This window comes from Citrus sinensis, chromosome 6 (assembly GCF_022201045.2).
Source record: "Citrus sinensis cultivar Valencia sweet orange chromosome 6, DVS_A1.0, whole genome shotgun sequence".
Taxonomy (NCBI): Eukaryota; Viridiplantae; Streptophyta; class Magnoliopsida; order Sapindales; family Rutaceae; genus Citrus; species Citrus sinensis.
Window position 1 is genome coordinate 22,071,431 of NC_068561.1, and position 19,649 is coordinate 22,091,079.

General features: G+C 34.0%; 3 protein-coding genes across 4 annotated transcripts; 1 reads left to right on the forward strand and 2 right to left on the reverse strand.

Annotated features, from left to right (window-relative positions):
• Positions 1-1,391: 1,391 nt before the first annotated feature.
• LOC102629870 (protein ALTERED XYLOGLUCAN 9) lies at positions 1,392-5,231 on the forward strand. 2 transcript variants are annotated; one of them, XR_008055723.1, is made up of 2 exons: positions 1,392-3,007; positions 4,897-5,231. XR_008055723.1 is itself a non-coding variant. In XM_006481896.4 (1 exon), exon 1 carries the CDS (start codon positions 1,765-1,767, stop codon positions 2,863-2,865), a length of 1,101 nt encoding a protein of 366 aa, XP_006481959.1. In that variant the 5' UTR covers positions 1,392-1,764; the 3' UTR covers positions 2,866-3,245. The 2 variants fall into 2 exon arrangements, 1 of the variants encoding a protein (XP_006481959.1); XM_006481896.4 differs by lacking the exon at positions 4,897-5,231 and having other exon boundaries at positions 1,392-3,245.
• Positions 5,232-5,379: 148 nt separating this feature from the next.
• Positions 5,380-7,436, reverse strand: LOC102630161 (expansin-A13). Its single transcript, XM_006481897.4, has 2 exons — positions 6,878-7,436; positions 5,380-5,867 (listed from the first exon to the last, which is right to left on the reverse strand). The coding sequence occupies exons 1-2, from the start codon at positions 7,369-7,371 to the stop codon at positions 5,558-5,560; spliced, it is 804 nt and encodes a 267-aa protein (XP_006481960.1). The 5' UTR covers positions 7,372-7,436; the 3' UTR covers positions 5,380-5,557.
• Positions 7,437-9,088: 1,652 nt separating this feature from the next.
• On the reverse strand, positions 9,089-12,599 carry LOC102630458 (protein REVEILLE 1). Its single transcript, XM_006481898.4, has 6 exons — positions 12,107-12,599; positions 11,342-11,476; positions 11,130-11,241; positions 10,987-11,048; positions 10,370-10,780; positions 9,089-10,254 (listed from the first exon to the last, which is right to left on the reverse strand). The coding sequence occupies exons 1-6, from the start codon at positions 12,122-12,124 to the stop codon at positions 9,496-9,498; spliced, it is 1,497 nt and encodes a 498-aa protein (XP_006481961.1). The 5' UTR covers positions 12,125-12,599; the 3' UTR covers positions 9,089-9,495.
• Between the last annotated feature and the right edge of the window lie 7,050 nt (positions 12,600-19,649).

Below are 19,649 nucleotides of genomic sequence, written 5' to 3' on the forward strand. Positions count from 1 at the left end.
CAATATGCATTCGGTTATCAGACTTACATACAACGACACATAAATCGATCCCTTTAATTTATTTGTTTGAAAGAAAAAGAGAAAGAGAGATCCTAGTATAGGTTGGCTACGTGAAGGGCAGGATTCACAAATTCATGTGGTAGGCTACTTTTTAGTGAACACACACTGTGGTGGTTACGTTGAGACGGGGAACAAGTTAGGCCAGGAGATTGAATATTGTAAGAAGACATTAGACATGTCACTGCCCACTGGCCTAGCCAAGGCCAGCGATGATATGGGCGTATAGAATGGAGTCGAAGTGCTTCAATTCGACTACTCATTCAATTAATAATCCTAACTCCTGTGCCTCTTGATAAGCTAGACGTCCACATGCCTTTGGAAGATGTTACAAAACATTAGGTTTGTCGTAATTGACAAATGCTAGGAGACATGCTATAAAAGCTGCCTCATCACCGTCAACCATACGCTCATGCATGCATCATTCCCTGTGATGGCGAACTTGGATGTACATATATTAGCATCTGTTTGTAAGTTTCTTTGTCTTTTTTTTTTTTTTTTTTTCCCTCTTCATATCCTAACATTTTAAATAAATGAAAAATCCGAATTGGTCCGAGCGTATAAATACGAATGATATGTTTAAGGCAATAATATTTTGTATGAATATTATGATACATGTTAACACGTTACAAACCAATTTTTTTTTTCCTTCTCTTTTTTCGAAGAAAAATGAATATACATTTCTTTATTTTAATTATAATAGGCTTAATTAGTTTAGTTGATAAAATCTCTTACAAATAAAATCTTAGTTTAAAAAGAAAATGTTTTAAAGGTGTTGGGAACGAAAATACTTTAGTTGCGTTTATCATTTTATCCTTAATACCAAAAAAAAAAAAAAACTCAGACATTTAAAAAAAATTTTAACTAAAACATTACATAAAAATTAATTTTAGAAGATTCAAATAAGCACACTATTCTTAGATAATTTAATTAAAGTTGCAGTTTTTGCTTCTCATAAGACCAAGACAGAAAGGAGGGCGCTGTATGGTTGCAATACAGCCACTAAGGATAAATTTTGTCGTATTGGGCTAGCCCAGCCCATTGAAACCAACTTCTTTAATTATTGGGCATGTGTCATGTTTCGGCCTAGTACAACGAAAGTTTATGAAACCCATTGTTTGCTGTCTTGGGTTAAACTTGTAAATAAACCAAACTGCCAAAGCCCAAGTGCAAAACCGAATTAAAAAGAGTTTCAGTTCATGTCGGTCCGGACAATACAAAATGAAAATGCTATAATTTATTTATTTATTTATTAATCCTAATTTTAAATAAAGAATAAATGAGGCCATTTCCACGAGTTCATGTAGATTATATAAACACGCGAGACATTACACGTCTCAAATGTTCTGGAACGCCTATGAGTTTTAACTTGATGAACTTAACCGGTCCGGTGATGTGATGTCTGCGCATGTTAGGAAGAGAATAATAACGAGGAGGCTAACGTGAGCTGACATCTGAAGCAGAAGGGAAAACCGAAAAAGAAAAAGAAAAGAAAAACATTCAGAAAACCAAATAAACAAACACGTCAATGGCTGCGGTTATCCCATCAATTCCTCCTCACTTACTTGCTTGAGTCAAAAGGCAGAGAGGAACACAGTGACAGATCTATCCATCTCTCTCTTCTTCGCCAACCAACAACTGTAACAAGATACCTCTCAGAAATGCAAGAATCAATACCAGGGATCTGAAAAAGAAAGAAAGAAAGAAATGGTTGGGGGAGTTCAAATAGGAGCACTTGCGGCGTGCGTAGTGCTGTTCGTGCCCATGGTAATGGCCGGTTGGCATTTGAGCCGCAACAAGATGTTGTTCTTTGGTTGCTCTTTGTTCATTACTCTGGCGGTATGTGTCCATTTGACTCCCTATTTCCCTTCTGTTTCTGATTTTGCCACTTCCTTTTCCTCCTTCGTTGTATTTGATCATCGAGACTCTTGTATTAATTTGGTCAATCAAATCATTTGGGATGTTAAACCTACACATCGTGTCGTTAATAACACAAGTTTCACTCCGAATTATTATTATGAGAAGAACTGGGATTGGCTCAAATCCAGAAAACTCGATGCTTGTGAGTTTCAAAAGTTGGATAAATCGGATGCTTCCGATTTGTTAAACGGCTCCTGGGTTGTTGTGGCTGGTGATTCCCAGGCTCGCTTGCTTGTAGTCTCTTTACTTCGTTTGGTTTTGGATCAAGAACGTGTGGATTCCATTAGGGGTGATTTGTTTAAGAGACATAGTGATTATGACATTGTGATTGATGAGATTGGTATGAAGTTGGATTTTATCTGGGCTCCTTTTGAGACCAATTTAACTGACTTGGTTATCAAGTTCAAGGAGAAAAGGAAATACCCGGATGTTCTAGTGATGGGCACTGGGCTATGGCATATGTTACATGTCGCTAATGCTTCGGATTATGGCATTTCTTTGCGATCGTTGAAAAGCTCTGTGGTTTCATTGTTACCGTTTTCTCCGGAACTGGGTACTGATGGGCCAGTGACTGGTTCTGTTTCTATTAGATCGCCGCATTTGTTTTGGCTTGGCATGCCGATGTTGATAAATGGGATGTTGAATACGGAGGAAAAGAGGCTGAAGATGAATGATCTTATGTGGCATGCGTATGATAGGGCGCTTGGAGACAGTAAGCTCTTGCGCCAAACCGGTGGTCCACTTGTATTGCTTGATATTCAGTCTTTGACTTGGAATTGTGGGCCTAGGTGCACGCTTGATGGCATGCACTATGATGCCGCAGTTTATGATGCCGCCGTTCATATCATGCTAAATGCATTGCTCATTGAATCTCACCAGAGGCTTTGAAAGTTTTAGTTTCTGCTTTCTTTTATACGGATGCGGGTTTTTGCACGGAGTATACACACGAGCTTCCTATCAACTCCAAGACAGTGACTCTTAATTGAGGCTAAACACTTCCCTTCTGTTTTGTATATTTGATTCTTTCCAGGTTCTTCCTGCAGCTTCTGATTAACTTACAAGTAAAATTTTGTATTAGTTTACACACACTGAAATTCTTTTTTCTTTTTTCCCCTTTTTTACTTGTTTAGATATGTTGGAATAGTGAATACTCACAACATTGCTTTTCTTTAGTCAATAATGGGGTAATTGAATTCTCAAGTTCATTTTTTTATGGAAATGGAGTTGTTTGTTCCATTCAATAGTAAATACATGCTTTCTTTATCTTTGTTTGAATAGTGAATACTCACAACATTGCTTTTCTTTAGTCAACGTTGCTCTTCTTTTGTTCCATTCAATTGTATTGTCACCTTTCAGCTGCGGGTTGATATCTAGTCAAGAAATCAGTGCTATAATTTGGAACTGAAGAAAATATTCTAGTTGCATCCTATTTTTACAGATGTCTCTTTTGCTCTCATCATGCTTTGGCTTTCACCATATTGAGTTCTGCAAACATATATGCATGAAGTTCTTATTTGCTTCTCATTTTTCATCTATTAATTGCAATTGACATGTCATCTTGATTAGAATAGGGAATAAACGTGAGTTTGGTTTGATAAAGCTAACATACAAGTTTTTCATATTAAGTCTTTAATTGAGCTTGCAATTGGGATTGCTTGTTGAATAAGAATTTGATTTTTCATAATTGATCCAAAAAAAACTTAAATGTGAATTAGAAGATGGCAATTCTAGTTTATGTACCCACAAATGTCCAGACACAGAGAGAGAGAGAGAGAGAGAGCAATATTGGCAGAGAGAAAATATAGAAACTACATTGTTATTACCTTTATTACTTGTGAGAATAACGTAATATATAGGACATTAGGACTAGAATGCGGACAATGGGAATATCAGTGAACAAGTAACAGCTAGTAACTTCCTAGGGTTTCCTTTTTTTCACTTTAACAAAAGTGTCAGATTTTTGTGATTTAAAATTTTATCCACATTCTAAGCCGTTAGATTAAAGTAAATGGAAGTTTAGAACTTGATTCTTGTTTTAGTTTAAAATTTAAACTTAGAATAACCTGACTGGAGTATAGTAAAATGGGTCCCATGGCTTACTTGGAGCTGGATGTTTGCTGGTCTAAGTATCGGACTAAGTGTTTCTTGATGCATGTGTATGACTTGTCAGGTTGTTATGCCAGGATAAATATATGCATTTCAACATTCATAATATGATTGCTAATTGAATGGGGCTGATAAATCTTTTAACTTAAAATTTTGAAGAGAACTTTATGGTAAGAAGACTACTAAAGGTTTTATATTGTTACTCGTAACAAACAGAAACTGAACTGTAATATGTATGTACATGTATATGTATGTATGCGTGTGTATATAGCATTTGAGCAGCTCATCTTCCGTCTCTGCATTGCATCTCTTTCCTTTTAGCAAGCTACTAGAAAGACTTGGCATTCAATTCTCTTTTTGCGTTACTGATGGCTGAACTTGTATAACATTTTATTTACTGATGGCTGAACTTGTATAACATTGGAAATAAAATGTATCTCATGGTACAAGTTATGGATGGTACAGTGTTTTCTGCTAGTTGGCAGCAACATGTTGTTGGTTGACTTTTCAAGTAGGACATGGTGAAAAATTTATGTTGGTGAGTGAACAACCTTAATGATACCTATAGATTCCGTTTTAACTTTTTTTTTGGGAGAAGAGGTTTCGATTTACTTGATGACTTTAATTTGATTTCTTTCAGTTCCAAGTTAGTCTCTGAAACTCAGAGGCTGCTTCTTTAATTTCATAGGTGATAGATAGGTTGCCTCCAGGCTTGGTTGTATTTTGCATGGATTGTATGTTTTGCTTCTAAAGTTGTATATTTTCACACTGTCTAATAAATCTATCTGTATGATTTGGTTTTCCTCTTCACAGAAAATTGTGTGACTTATTTTGGTTATGCTGCAAACTGCTGGCTTCGGTTTGCATGTGGATCAGTGGATGTGCAAGTTCTGGAAAGTATTTTACCCATTCCCAGACAAATATATCTCTTTTGTGCACCTTTTGTCAAGATTGTTCACAGATTTGTACCAATCCTGTTTACATTGCAGAATCTATACTCTTCACTAATGTGAATCAGTAAGTTCGGTTCTGATGCTGGATGGTCACAGATGACTTTAAATATTTATGAGACTTAAAATTAGTCTGTTCATAGAAAAATGCTGCAAGTTATGTAACATATATCCGTTGTAAGGTAGCAATTTCCTGGTTTCGTATTAGTTGAGGATAAAAAAATTTTATTATTACTGTTGTCATGTTTCGAATAGATTTTCGGATCGCAGTGCTTTATGGGTAAACCCAAGCAATTGAGCAGAAGGGTTCCTAAATGTGCCTATTAAAGAAAGGGGTCTTAAAATGGAACAAAACAGAGGTACAAAAATCACAATAATTCACTGAATCATTACACCTTGAAGAATAGTATCTTCCCAGCAATAGAAAAACCCACCATACACCTTCCACCCGAATACAACCAAAAAAAAAAAAAAAAAAAAAACCTTCTTCTGTATACTTAATTAATTAAGTTATTGGTGCTAATCTAAGACTCAAATTGTTTGCCTTCAAAGGTCTGCCCAAAGTTCCAATTCTTAGGAGCAACATTATAAGATGTAACCGTGAGGCCATCACTAGTGGTGACCTCAAATGAGAGAGGTTGATTTTTCAGATTGGCATTTATGTGCCAGTTTTGGCCCCAATTCCGACCCATTGGAAGCCAACCGGTTCTTGAACCCTTGATCTTCACTGCAACCACATCTCCAGCACCTGCAACATTGCTGATCAACGCTGAAATGAAGATATCCGAACCATCAATCGTAAATCGAATGCCTCCTTCCTTTCTGCACTTTATCCTATGCCAACAAAAATCAACATGTATGAGGAAAGGGAAATCCTTTCAAGATTACAATATGCTTACAACCAAAATACGAGTTCCCCAACAAAAACAGTGTAAAAGTATTTAGATCAACTTCAAAAAGAAGAAATTGGAACTCGGAAGACAGCTTTACGTCAAGAAAAAGCAAGGAAAGGGTAGAATTAACAATAGTAGGAAATTGAAATTTTAAACATTGGAGCAAAGGTAAAGAACAAAACCAGATTTTCTTAATTCATTAGGGTAGCCCCTACCACTATCATTCCACAAAGGATCTTCAAATAACTGTGTCTGTGATTACACTGAGGTGGTTAAGACGAACAAAGAGCTAGTGTTAGAACCACTTCTTTGGCCAGATCATCAAAAAATTAGCACAAATGTACAACTGCATGGGTGGGATGCAACCATATAGTAGGTGCCATCTCTATAGCATTTATTGGCATGTTCTTATTCAATCTGAAGACCAGTACCTACACTAATGTTGCATCATATCCCATTTCCTTATACACATCATGGAAAATTATTACACGATGAAGTAAAATAGAGGCAAAGGAAGACAGCTGCACGCATGAAATGACCTAGAAATGGTCCTTGTTATAAATGCTTCAGATCATTGTCATAATTTATCGCAGTCTCCAATCTCATGCAATTCTCAACTCACACACCAGATAGTCAAATTTCAAGACATCTACTTCATACGATCAACCTCTGGGGTTATATACTCACTGCCTTGCGACACCCAAAAAAAAAAAAAAAAAGCAGCAATAATTATCCAAAAACAATCACCCCTGTAAACTTTGCCCCTTGTCCTTTGGTTTATTCTAAGAAATTTCAGAAAACGAAGCTCGAGTTTGAGAGTGATTCACTAATTCTACAAGGAAATGACCAAACGCTAACCCTTCTTTATTATTGCTACCGGATAGATGAATAGAAAAACGATTTTGATGATATTAATTAAATGCAGGACTTAAAATTAAAATAAAATTATACCTGCGGTACTGGACGGGCATGTTGCCAGCTTTCCAAATGGCGATTTTCTCGAAAGCCTCGATGGGAAGAACAAAATGCTTATTAGGAGGATTACAGTGGCCACCGCCATCGGGGTTAAAACCGTAATTAGGAGCACAAAAGTTAGTGACAGTGACAATTATAGACGTTCCAGGAATGCACCATCGGATATCCTCGACACAGCGGAGCTCAAAGCAGGCGCCGCAGATCTGGCCGCGCTCGAAGAGAATCTCAGACAGTCCAGCGGTGGCCTGACCGTAGCCGGCCTTTTCGAGGTCGCCGTACCCGCACGCGCCGCCCACCTTGTCACGGGGATCGGAGGCCGCGTAGAAAGTGGCGCGTGCCGGCCGCCACTCGGATTGCGATGGGGGAGACGTGGAAGTGAAGTTGTAGTTGTAGTGTGAGGTGACTGTTGTCGGTGCTGGTGTGAACAGAAGCAGCAGTTGTATTACAAGAGTTAACAGTTGTGGCGACATTTTTTGTTTGGCAGAGCGAAAACAGTTTTCAATTCATTCATTTAGACAAATGAGGTTTTTGATTGCTTTTTTCCCTCTTCTTTTTACGTCTTTGTTGGAACTTTGAAAAGACCAATATGTCCCTCTTGAGTGTTTTATTTTATTATTTATGCATGACATGGGAGGGTATAAAAAGAATAAAATGGAATTTTTTAATCCATTATGATTGATGAGGGAAAGGATATCAGATATGCCCACACACTGTAGGAATGTGAAATTGCTGTCTGTTTTATTGGAATTTTATGAAATGTATTCCCAGTTAAAAATATCTTAATTTCATAATTGATGTTTTATATTCATCCTAATAGCCCTTCTTAGTGTATATTTAGTATAACTTATTTAGTGATCATAAATTTAATTTTTTTTAATTGTTATTTAGTTTTTTCTTATTAAACTTTTAAAAATTAAGACTTTTATATAACTTTTTAAGTAGAGCTTATATTAATAAAAATTTTACACAGAGAATTTTTACATAAAAATTTTAGTTATTTAGTTGTTAATGTGAACTTTTATTAAAAGTTATAAAATTACTTTCGTAGACAAACTTTTTAAAGTTATATTATGCAAAGAATAAAATAAAATTGTTAAATAAGTAAATGATACTTCAAATATTTTAACATTTAAAAAAAAATACAACCTCTACTCCCAAAAATTAAAATTTGAGCCTTTATTAGTAGAGACAAAATAATTTATTTAATTTTTATAATCTATTAGAAAAACAACCAAACGATAATAAAAATTTTGAGATTAAATAAACACTTATACTTACTAGATAAACCATACCAAATGAGCACTAAATTAAGTTATTTTATTTTTACTAACAAAAATTCATAATAATAAAAATTTTATTTAAATAAACTCAATTTTAAAAATTATATGAAACGAAACCTTAATTAGAAAATATATACATATCGAGTGGGAACCATGTTTCATAAAATTGGAATATGACTTAGCTAATAGTGCGCCTGAGTTACCACCGGTCCAGAATGTAATTTATAATTTAGTTGTTACGCTTGGTAATAATTTGGCCATTGTATTATATTCAATTTTTTTTTTTTTTCTGAAATCTGAAATCATTTCTTATCTGTTTATTTTTCACCAACTTATTTAAACTGCGACACCTCAGTATTTATAATTTCAAATTTTGGTAGCTCGGTTAATTTAAATCCAATACCAAAACAAGAAGTCAAAATCCCTTGGGTGGAATAAATACTATTATATGAGCTCATGGGCACATGGCAAACCATTTAAAAGCGATAAAAATTAAAAAGAAAAAAGAGAAAAGAAAAAGAAAATCGTGTTACTACAAATATTCACAACCAAAATTCAGAAAAACGCGTTACTACAAAATCTCCTACAAAATCTGACAACTACCTTCCGAAAGGTCAAATGAAAATTGTACAGCTAATTCCCCTTTGATTGTGGGGGAACCTCTTTTCGATTGCTCGAACCTACTTTGGATTACTCCACAGCCGCCCCGCCCGAACTTCCATTTATTGTTATGAGGGACCAATCTGTGACCAAGACATCTACTATGGGCTACTAAGACTGCACACGGTTGCCATTCATTACCCTTCCCTAGCCATTTCCCAATTCATGCGCCACATTATGGAATTTCATCTTTAAAAGACGCAGCAACATTTCACCTTAAAAAGTAGCATTTACTTGCACAATTAACTCGCCAAGAAAATGAAACTTGTTTTCGGATATTATACAAAAGGTAGAACAGAATTGGTGACAAAAAGGAATTCACAGACCAAAGAAGGAAAAAAATCAAAAGGAATGTAAAAAGCTATAATTTCAACAGAGAGAAACGGCAATTTAAAATTGAAACATACAAACCGGACACCTACTAATTTGAACAGTTGCAGATAAAAAACTCGGTGACTAGATAAGAATTTGCACAGCTGTGGAACTAATACGCATTACTTCATTTACCGTCCTATCTAGCAGCAGAAGACCGCTTCAGTCAAAACATTATCTGTGCCACCCAAATCAGTTCCTCAAGTCCTTGAACAAGAGAACTATCTACTAAAAGATCGTCAGCTCTACAAATCATCGGCTTTCCTAGAAATATGGGCATCTTTACCATTCCCTTTGATCTCTTCCACTGCCTACTGCTGACAATTGATTGTCCCTTTCCACTATACGTTTTTTATACGGCACAAATCCTTTCATATGCTTATCTGTACTAGTTCTTATCACAGAGAAGGCAGAATTCTCACTTGGTTTAAGCTCAAAGGCTACCTCCGGCCAGTTATCCTCCTTATCCAAAGATTGCCGCCTACTCTGAGAGTCAACATCAGAACTTTTGTCAATACTGTCTTCTTCGTTAACTGACTTAGAGTTCGAACCAGTCAAAGATCCTTCCTTCTTGAATTCTCTACCCTGAACCTCCTTAACACTAGAATGTAAATGTAAATTTTGCACCTGCTGATTATTTGGAGTGACAGCATATGGCAAACCATGAGAGAAATTCCACCACGGAAGATGAGCACCAGAACCAGTATCCACCATATTTGAGTCATCATCTGGCGATTGCATACAACTGAAAGCCCCAGACCCTCCATGCGGCAGAGTACATCTCCATGCATATTTTGTATCCTCAGACAGTGATTCGGTATGCATAACCTCCAATGGCAATAACTGCAAAGGTTTACCCTCAAGAGCCTCGGAAGGAAATGATTCAAATAATTTACAAGTCCCTGCAGTTGGAGAAGATAGTCTCTGAGAATCAGTGACTAATACAATTGTTCCAAAAAGCTTCAGAGTCCGTGAAGATGCTCTCACATCAGATACTTCTTTATCAAAACCTTGGGGAGAAAGCCCCATTTTCAGGACACACTAACCAACAGAAACAATAGGGGGGGAAAAGTTAACAATTAAAACATCATAAAAGAAAATTCACAAACATTACCAATTCTCAACAAAAACATGATCGTTAAAGAAGGCTTAGTACCTTCGGAGATTGCTCATCAGTAACTGAACCAGGTGTTACAGGGCCAGAAGATGGAGATCCCCTTTCTTCTGGTGATGAACTAGGATGAGAAAGTGTTAACCCACCAAGCTGCTCAGGGACAGCGGATGAAACAGGTGACAAGCTGCCATTCGGAGAGTTTGAATCAGAGGAACCAAAGGCATCAGAGCCCATTGCAAACATTACTGATGTTGGAGATTGGTTCTCTCGTTCTGAAACTGATAAAATAGGAGACAAAGATGTTCTAGACAGCTCTGGATTTAGGCTTTCTTTAACAGGTGGATGAGCCAATTTGCGAGGGTAAGGGTGCATAGGTTTTCGTTTTGGTCGAGGAGGAGGAATTTCGACGGGTTCCACTGGGCTTGTGCTGCAGCCATTTGACTCGCGAACAACCTACCAAAGAGCACAAATGGAGGAGTAAGAATGACATGATACATGAACAACAACCTGCCAAAGAGCACAAACAGAGGAGTAAGAATGACACGAAAAATGAACAAACCCACCCTTCCAAAATCTCCCCGGGTTCAGTCAAAATTCAACTTTCGAAGAAAGCAAAATGATATTATAGTAGAATATGCACTGAAATAAGAGCAGCAAACCTTAGAAAAGAATTTCTGAGCATGGCTTCGTATCTGCACTGCAGTCTTTGTGCCCACATGTTCTGTTATCAAAACGGCATGGCTTTATGCATATGGAACAATGAGAAAATGTTCAAAAAATAAGAATTGCTTGCTCAATTTACCCTCTATCTTCCGCCACGCTCGACCAAACAGCTTTAGAGCTTCAAGGAATTTCTTATGCTCTTCTTCCGTCCATCTTTCTCTTTGCTTTGTGATTGTGTATGGTTTTCTTGGCTAATCAGGCCAACAATTTAAAGAAGAAAAAATTGATGTTAGAAAATATGACAATTTAATATACAGAAGCAGAACACTAAAAAGCTAACTAGGAGTGAACCTTGGGAGCAAAATCGTTTCCACAAGAAAACTGATCCTTTACTTCAAGACCAGTTACAGTATGCAGGCCAGAACTTGATTCAATTCCATTGCCAGCCGAGAAAACTGAATTTGAATGATTACCTCCACATTCATCCTATAGAAAACAAAAGGCGCATAAAAAAATTAGCCCATTTCAAAAGTTAATACTAAAAATTTTCTTCATCAGAATAACAAAATTCTTTCTCAGATCACACACAAAAGTTCCTTCTCAGTTCACACGTTCCTACAAATCCAGATAGCATGATATCATTAGGTAAATAAACACGTTAATAATTTCATATTCATAGAATCAAAGCGTTAAGTAATACATGTGTGATCAATGTCCCGCCACTTGAATCACAATTGATTTTCGATTTTCAGTCATTTCAAAATTGTGTTGGGTATTTGATGCGCAGGAACAAGGTAACAGACCTGAGCTACTAAAGACAGACTCGTATAAGATCTAGAATTTAGACGATACACTTTAATTGCCTTCAATTATTTAAAATACTTCATTTTCATTTCACCACAAAACCTCAAATCATAATAATATATTTTCCTTATTCCGACATAGATTAAAAATAAATTAAAAAAAAAAAACTGAAGCATGGCAAAAAAGAAGCAAAATTAATGATGACTAAGCACAGTAGCATTGGAGGTCAATGAGAATCTTATCAAAATAAATGGAAAAAAAAAACTCATAAAGAATTAAATTGATCTACAATTAATAAGATTGTATACATACTTGAACAGCCATATTCATGTAACTAAGCAAGATCTCCTTCTCTTCTCAAGATTAAATATTGCCTCAGGAATCAACACTCTCCGCAATAACAGCAGTTCCCGCTGTCTTCGACTTCTCCGCAATCAAAATCACCATACATAAATTAAAGCTCATACTCCTTTTGTCTTTTTTTCTTTTTTTCCCTCAAAATCTACCAATTCTATGTTGCTCAAACAAACAGAAATTACACTTCCTCTTTGTCAAAAAACGGAAAAAGAAAAATATAATTTCAAACGGAAGTAGGAAGTGAGAAGGGAAGATGAGAGAAACAGAGAAACAAGAAAACAGAGTCAGTAAATTAATAGTTTCGAGCCTTTCTGGCTTTCGATGAAAAATGAAGAAAGAAAAGGAGGGGCTGCCACGTCAGTTTCTGGTTTTTTTTCCATTTCCGATTTTCAAAAATTACATAGAAATCTCGAGAACTCGATAGAATCTTGTGGCTCACGTCGAAAGACAGCACTTCACACGTGGCGGTCTTTGTCTTGTCTCTCCGCTTTTTATTACTCAGCGTGTTTAATTCGGTGGGAGAAATTCAGCCCTCCCGAACAAAAATACATGTGTTTTTGGATCAACCCCTAATCGCATACATGTTATGTCGTGTAATCCACTTTCCTTATCTATTTCCCACGTGGTAACTCTTCAAGCAATCATGTAATCCCAATAAAATGTATGATTCTTATTTCAAATTTTTAGGGGAAAAAAAGGAATTATGACAAAGCAGAATTATATCGGAACACCTATAATTTCATCTTTTAATTTTTTTAAAGAAATAAATTGGAAACATCTTTTTTTTTCCTTAAATAAAAACACGTTTCAAATGGAAATTTTGATTAACAATTGAAAAATAACGAAGATTAAGGTAGCATTTGTTTTCTTTTTTCGCCCGAAATATAAATTTTAGCTAATGTTTAAATAATTTTTTACCATCTTAATATAAGTGGTATTTAGTTTGTTTTTATAAATAAAAATATTTTAAATACGGTTATTTGACATATATGTTTTTATAGTTAAAAAGGAAGAAAAATTAAGATTTATCATTTAAGAAATAAATATATTTAATAGAGATATTTTTTAGATGTAGATATAATACTTACTTCTCATTTAGATTTTTTCCCACTTATATAAAATTCACAAAAGTAATTTTTTTATTCAAATACAAATGTCAGAAAATCATGTACAAGTTTTTTCTTTAAAAAAAAAAAACAAAATTTCAAATTTGAGACGTTAAATAAATAAACCCTAAAGTTTAGATTTCAAAAAATAAAGAATAAACAGCATCTTTTCATTTTTATTCCTATTTTTAAGGTTTTTTTAAAACTTTTTTTCTTCAACTCCTCAAGATTTTTGACTAAAGAATCGCTCAATAGGGCATCATGAGAATGCACCCATATTTTAGAATATGGTATCTAGGAATGATCAGCTTATGTTTAAAGTTTTAACCTAAATCGAACTAACTCAAAATAAAATTCAGATTTGGTTCTATTTAGTTGGGTCAATATGATCCAAATGTCCACCCCTAATTATGTCAACTTTAATATTCATATGTCCTGTAAGAAAAATTTTGTAGGATGACTTGTAGTTTTTTTTTTTTTGCATTTTTTATTTATGAATTTTTTTTACTGTCTACTTATTTTTATACTTTTTGTTGTTTTTGTAATGGTTTCATATGTTTATAAGGGAATTTTTTGAATGATTTTAATTTTGATAAAATAGTTGCTTTGCACTTTAACTTATCTCCATTGATTGTCAAATTGAATTTGTTATGCACGGTACGTTAAAATAGAATCTTTAGATTCATTGTATCTTAAGGATTTAGCATTAAACTTTAAGTTGTTCTAATTCTTTTATAACCGTATTTGTAATCTTTAAGGTTTTTGATGATATGATTCTTAACAGTTTCTATAAAAAAAAAAAAACACTATTATGATATAATACAATTTTTTTACCAAAAATAAAATAATAAAAAAGCATTTAAAATAAAAAAAATTCAATAAAAAGATAAAATATGACAATATTTCTTTAAAAAAATAATTCCAAACAGCTTTTTAAGGTCCAAACAATATTTCTTTGTCCTACAATAAAATTGGAAAATGCTTTGCCAAATTTTGCTTATTCAAAAGATGTCCTACATCAATTTAATAAATATTAAAATCATGAATCTTCTCCTTTTAAAATTAAAGCAATATTTTTATGAAAAACTAAAAAAATTTTAATTCAAAAGGTCTTTTAATGAAATTTATAATGATTTTTTATTTTTGGTTATATGGAAAATTAGATTTTTTATGACGTATTTATTGAAAGTTTATGATTTTATAGCAGGAAAAAAAAAACAAGATAGCTTGTACCGAAACATGATTTGTGCTATTATTATAAAAGAAAAAAAAAACTAGGGAACATTTTTAATTCATGTACTATTCATCTCCAGATTGGGTGACGTTTCGAGAAAATGATTTCTTTTTGACCGAATAGTCGGGTGGCGAAGTTTAATATGAGCCACAAGCATGGCTGTGATTGGTCAGAGTAGCGAGTACACAGGCCATGGTACGCTCAGGCGGTGATACAACTTCCGGGAAGAAAAAAAACAAACAATGATATAATTGGAGATTTGTGGGGGAAAAAATCCAAATGATATTTTTGAGGAGGAGGATAAATTTAAAATATCTCCAGCCCACCAAAAGAGATGATGAAAGATAGCAATCGCCTATTGGAGACTCTCAGGTGACTTTTACGTGCACTTTTCGCCACGTCATCACCACTTGCCGCCCTTATTCATCAGTGCCGCCACGTGCACTCCAGAGAGAGAGAGAGAGACACCGGATATGGATGGTTCTAGGCCACTCATTTGTTGTTGGACTCCATTAATCAATCTCAAAAATTACTAACCACATGTTTTTTTTCTCATTGCGGTTTCTGAAGTTTCTCGGTTCATTGAAAGGGCATTAGCTAATAGCGATCATGAAAGTCTTTGAAGACTAAAAAGTTCATAAAAGTAATATTAAAAAAAGAAAAAGGGGCGTTCACAAAGTAGAATTATCTAATAAGAAATTTATGAGTTCACTAATACTAAAAAACAAAAACACAAAAAGGCTTGCAACAGTTTGAAGGTTTTGAAAGGGATATTTTTTTAGAAATGAATTTGTCTCATCCAAATCATGGATAAGTGTTAATGATATTTTCTTTTCATTTTTAAAGCATTAAAATTGGTAAAACAATTAAAAGAATACGCATATGAATTGATGAGTGATGCTGATAGTATAAAGTAATTTTAAAAAATGTTTTGTCAGGTAGTATTTGATGTGAAATGAAAATAAAAATAAATTATTTGCAAATTGTTTTCATCCAACCAATATTATTACGTTAAATTAGAGTATAGCTATATAAAAAAAGGACAATAAGCAGGATTTTGGTGTAAAATCTTGTTTGTGCGAGAACACGATACAAAAGTTTGAAAAGAAATGTTTTTTAATGAAATGGAAAATGAGCAAGTTATTAAAAGAATGAAAAATGATCGAAGAAACGGAGAGAAACTCGTAGCGACTTCTGTAGAAAAGAGGGAGGATGGAAAAATAAAAAAATAAAAAATAAAAAAAAGGGAATTGAGGGAGTGCCGCGTGTAGTAGATAGATAGACGTTTCGGGTAAAGGTTGGAAATTCGGAGGCTGGAGATAAATTCTTTCACACAGTTGGGCTTCGAAGGTGGGGGGGAAGAAAATGAGAAACGTTGGTAATTTTTTTTTTTTTTTTGTGAAGGGAAAGGTTGGTAATCTTTGAAAACGCAAAATTGCCTTTTCTGCGTTTGGTAAAGCGAGGGCGGGCCCACTTTCTTTATCACCATGCGTTGTTCTTTGCTTTTCGGTCAATGTATTTGAAACGTGTGGCCCATATTGCTTAGTATTTATTGTGATCGTCACCGTGTCACTCACCCTTTGAAGGAGGATTTCCGCTTCAATAAATTGGGAGGGTTTTATTTAATATTATTATTCTAAACATCCACTCTCGAAAGGCAACACAACGTTCACTTGTGCCCGTGTCTCCGTCTGTATTGACAATTTATTAGAAAGAGACCTAAAAGCCAACCATTGCTAGACACATTTTAATGGATTGAATTTAGTGTTACATGTGATTTCTTTTTTATTTATTTATCTTCCTGTACAAGGTTTAGATCGATTGCTATTGGATTGCTTTGCAAAATTATCCAAAGTGAGTGGCTAGTTCGTTAGGGTGGGCAAGCATGGGGTCGATTCTCGTTTCTTTGAACTTGAGGAGGGAGTATTTAAGGGCAGATTCCCAAGTAGTTTGGTTAGGCCATAGTGATTGCATATACTGGTGAATAAGTACTTAAGATTATTCATCTTTAAGGTTTTACCTATTTCCAAATTCACGTAGCTCAACTCAATATCCGATGTAGAATAAATAGTTAAATGTAAAATGCAAGATTTCCTAAAATACAATATTAAACTTCTAAAGCGGTATTTTAAAAATTTTATTACTAATACTGATGTAAAATATTCAGTTTTGACTCAAAAAAAATCGATTGGATTGAAAATTAAAAATCGATCCAGTGTAAATTTTCCTCGTCCTCAAATCTTATCTCTATCCTTATCCTTTATCCCTCAAGAATATAAAACCCATAAGCTGAGCCCAACTGTCTCTCACTAACAGCCTGTCAGCCGTCAGCGTGCCATCATTTCAGTCGTGCCACCTCCTCCAATTAATCGGCGATGTCGATTTGACTCATTGACGTCACAATTAATCTGCAATTGATGGTAAGTGGTAAATTTAGCTCTTCGCAATTTCAGAGTGTAGCATTTCTTCATCTTTTTTGAATCTATTAGTTTTATGGTGATTGAATATTTGAAGTGATAAACTGCTGTTAACGACTTAATTTTTTTAAACACAATTAATGACTTAATGTTACGGTTACTTTTATGGTCATTCAAGCCAGGGTTGTGAATCAATTTAAGGACCACAGTTTGGTGTCATGAGTTCTGATAAATGATGTTAATTCAACTAATTATTTGATGATCAATGCGACTTTGGTTTAGTGGGAGAAATTTTATATTTATAATATTGAGTGTAAAAGTTTGAGCCTCCATAAGAGTTTTATGGGGATTAATTTCAGTACTCTCTTAATTATCAATATAATTGAGTGGAGACAATCTCTCCCTTACGAAATGTGAGTGCAGTAGACATCCCTCGAATATTAAAGAATTTAAAATATCTGAACAAATGCTTCAGTATGTCAATGTATGGTGGTGGTCCCAATTATATAGTATGATTGTAAATATTAATTATAATATCTGATGTAGTTATATAATATGATTGTAAATATTAATTGTAATATCTGATGTAATGTCGGTAATATTTGTATATAACAAATTTTTTTTAAAAAATAATTATTTAATGTAAAAATAATAATACTATAGAAAAAAAGTTGATTGTACATGAATGTTTTTGTCGTGATTTCAGATGTGTGATCCGGATGGTTCAAGAGTTCGTGAGCTGTTTGCAGTCGACGCTTACAATTTGGAGTAACAGATGGGGGAAACGAATGAATTATATTCTTTTGGTGTTATTATGGTGTTTTAGAATGTAATAGTTGAGTGAGAAGAATAAATTAGATGTATTCTTTTTATGCTTAGGTTCGTCATTTGTTTACATATGTATCCAGAAAAATAAATGCACATTTTGTCAACCTATACATGACAATCACGACACCCTGGCAAACTCAATTGGTTTTTTTTTTCTTTTTTTTTTTTATTTCATCATTTTCTGTCTGTTGATGGTTATTTGGTGGGGCCTAATTGCTGCTAATGTAACCATTGCCGCTTGTGTTGAGTGTTGATGGAGAATTGGAGGGGGACTTAATTTATTATGTTATCATTCAGTAAAGTAAGTGTTGCTGCCCGTTTATTTGCTTGGATTTTGACATGTGGAAATTGGATATGGTTTAAGCTTATTATTTTTCATTGCTGTACTGAATTGAAATTTGTATTTAATAGAATTTGGAGACTATCATTGCAACCCCGAACCAATTTTCAGCGCGACTTGAATTTTTTCATGAAATTACGACCCAAACCCGAACTGTAACTTGAAACCAACTCAAACTGATCTAAATTTAAATTATATCCGAGTTGAACCGAAATAACTTCTGAACTCGTTTGGGTTGAATTCTCAAACTTAAATTGGTTGAAACCTATAATCGAGTCGAATCGAAATAACTTTTGAACTCATTTGGATTGAATTTTCAAACTTAAATTGGTTGAAACCTATATAAGAATTTTGCATTAATTAATTATGCTGTCTTTTCAACTATCATCAAATTCTTGTCAGAATATTAAGAAATATGTCTCATTTTTTTAATGAAGATTTGTATCCTACTTTTTAGGACATTTCCTAAGATATATTTCTTATTTAGGGTACTCATATTTAAGGAATATGTAACTTATTTTTAGGACTTAAATTATTAAATGAAAATAAATTATATAAAAAATACTTCTCTTATAAGATATAACCATTATATATAAGGAGATTGCGTTCACTTGTTAATTACCAAGTTTTTTTCTATAAGTAGACATTTTCTAGTATGAAAGAAATGGTAGGTGTATTGAACTGCACATTATTATAGTTTTGAATTAGAAGAAAAATACTTTCGTGCTTGTAATAATTGTTTACATAGTAACAAATAATGACTTTCATTATGATTTTCTCTCATTGTCCTTGACAATTATGGTTTTTCTCCGGTATAAGAGTTTTCACATAAATTCATAAGTTATATGATTGATTTTCTTCCCCATCTGTATTTTTTATTTATTATTTGTTTGATATTTTTACTTGCAAAATCTTCAGAAAAATTAAAAATCCCTAACAAGCATTATTAGAGTTAAGGTTGAAACGCAGAGCAAATATACCAATAATGAGATTTTCAAAACTTGTAAATGTAGAAATAGAAAAGTTTGATGGGATAATCAATTGGCTTGTGGCATGTTCAAGTGAAGAACATATTGATTCAATCTAAGTTACACATATAAAGCAAGGGCAATGCAAGCCCTATTCCTATGGGTGAAAACTCTTGGAAATAGGTAATCAAGATACCTTAAAAAAAGATTGTTGGAATGGAGTAGTTTTGGCAAATAGCTCCAAATCAGTAGATAGAGATATTGATAGTTTTAGCCAGTGATGTGTCTATTTTCTCCATGAGAGGTCGGTTTATCCATTTTAGTGTGCCTTGCAAGAGGATGTACTCTTCCTAATGAGTTCACAAATTTTGCATCACAAGGTATGATTTGGCATTTACACAAGGTATAGGGCAGTTTTTTTTTTTTTTTGAATGGTTGATGACTCTTAAGAAAGCCAAACAATTATTAAATATGTGTACTATAGATGAGGTGAAATATAATAATTCTTGGTGTTAAGAATTATAACTATTGGGTAAAGGATAAGATTTTACTTTATAGTGAAGTGATAAACCTTATGTGAGTGTGATTTTAATGGTGTAAAGAAA

Coding starts and splice junctions, on each gene's coding strand:
- LOC102629870 (XM_006481896.4), top strand. CDS start 1,765: ATGGTTGGGGGAGTTCAAATAGGAGCACTTGCGGCGTGCGTAGTGCTG.
- LOC102630161 (XM_006481897.4), bottom strand. CDS start 7,371: ATGTCGCCACAACTGTTAACTCTTGTAATACAACTGCTGCTTCTGTTC. Junction 5,868..6,877: donor ATGCCCGTCCAGTACCGCAG/GTATAATTTTAT, acceptor TTGTTGGCATAG/GATAAAGTGCAGAAAGGAAG.
- LOC102630458 (XM_006481898.4), bottom strand. Junction 11,049..11,129: donor AGCGTGGCGGAAGATAGAGG/GTAAATTGAGCA, acceptor TTTTGATAACAG/AACATGTGGGCACAAAGACT. Junction 10,781..10,986: donor CTCAGAAATTCTTTTCTAAG/GTTTGCTGCTCT, acceptor GCTCTTTGGTAG/GTTGTTCGCGAGTCAAATGG.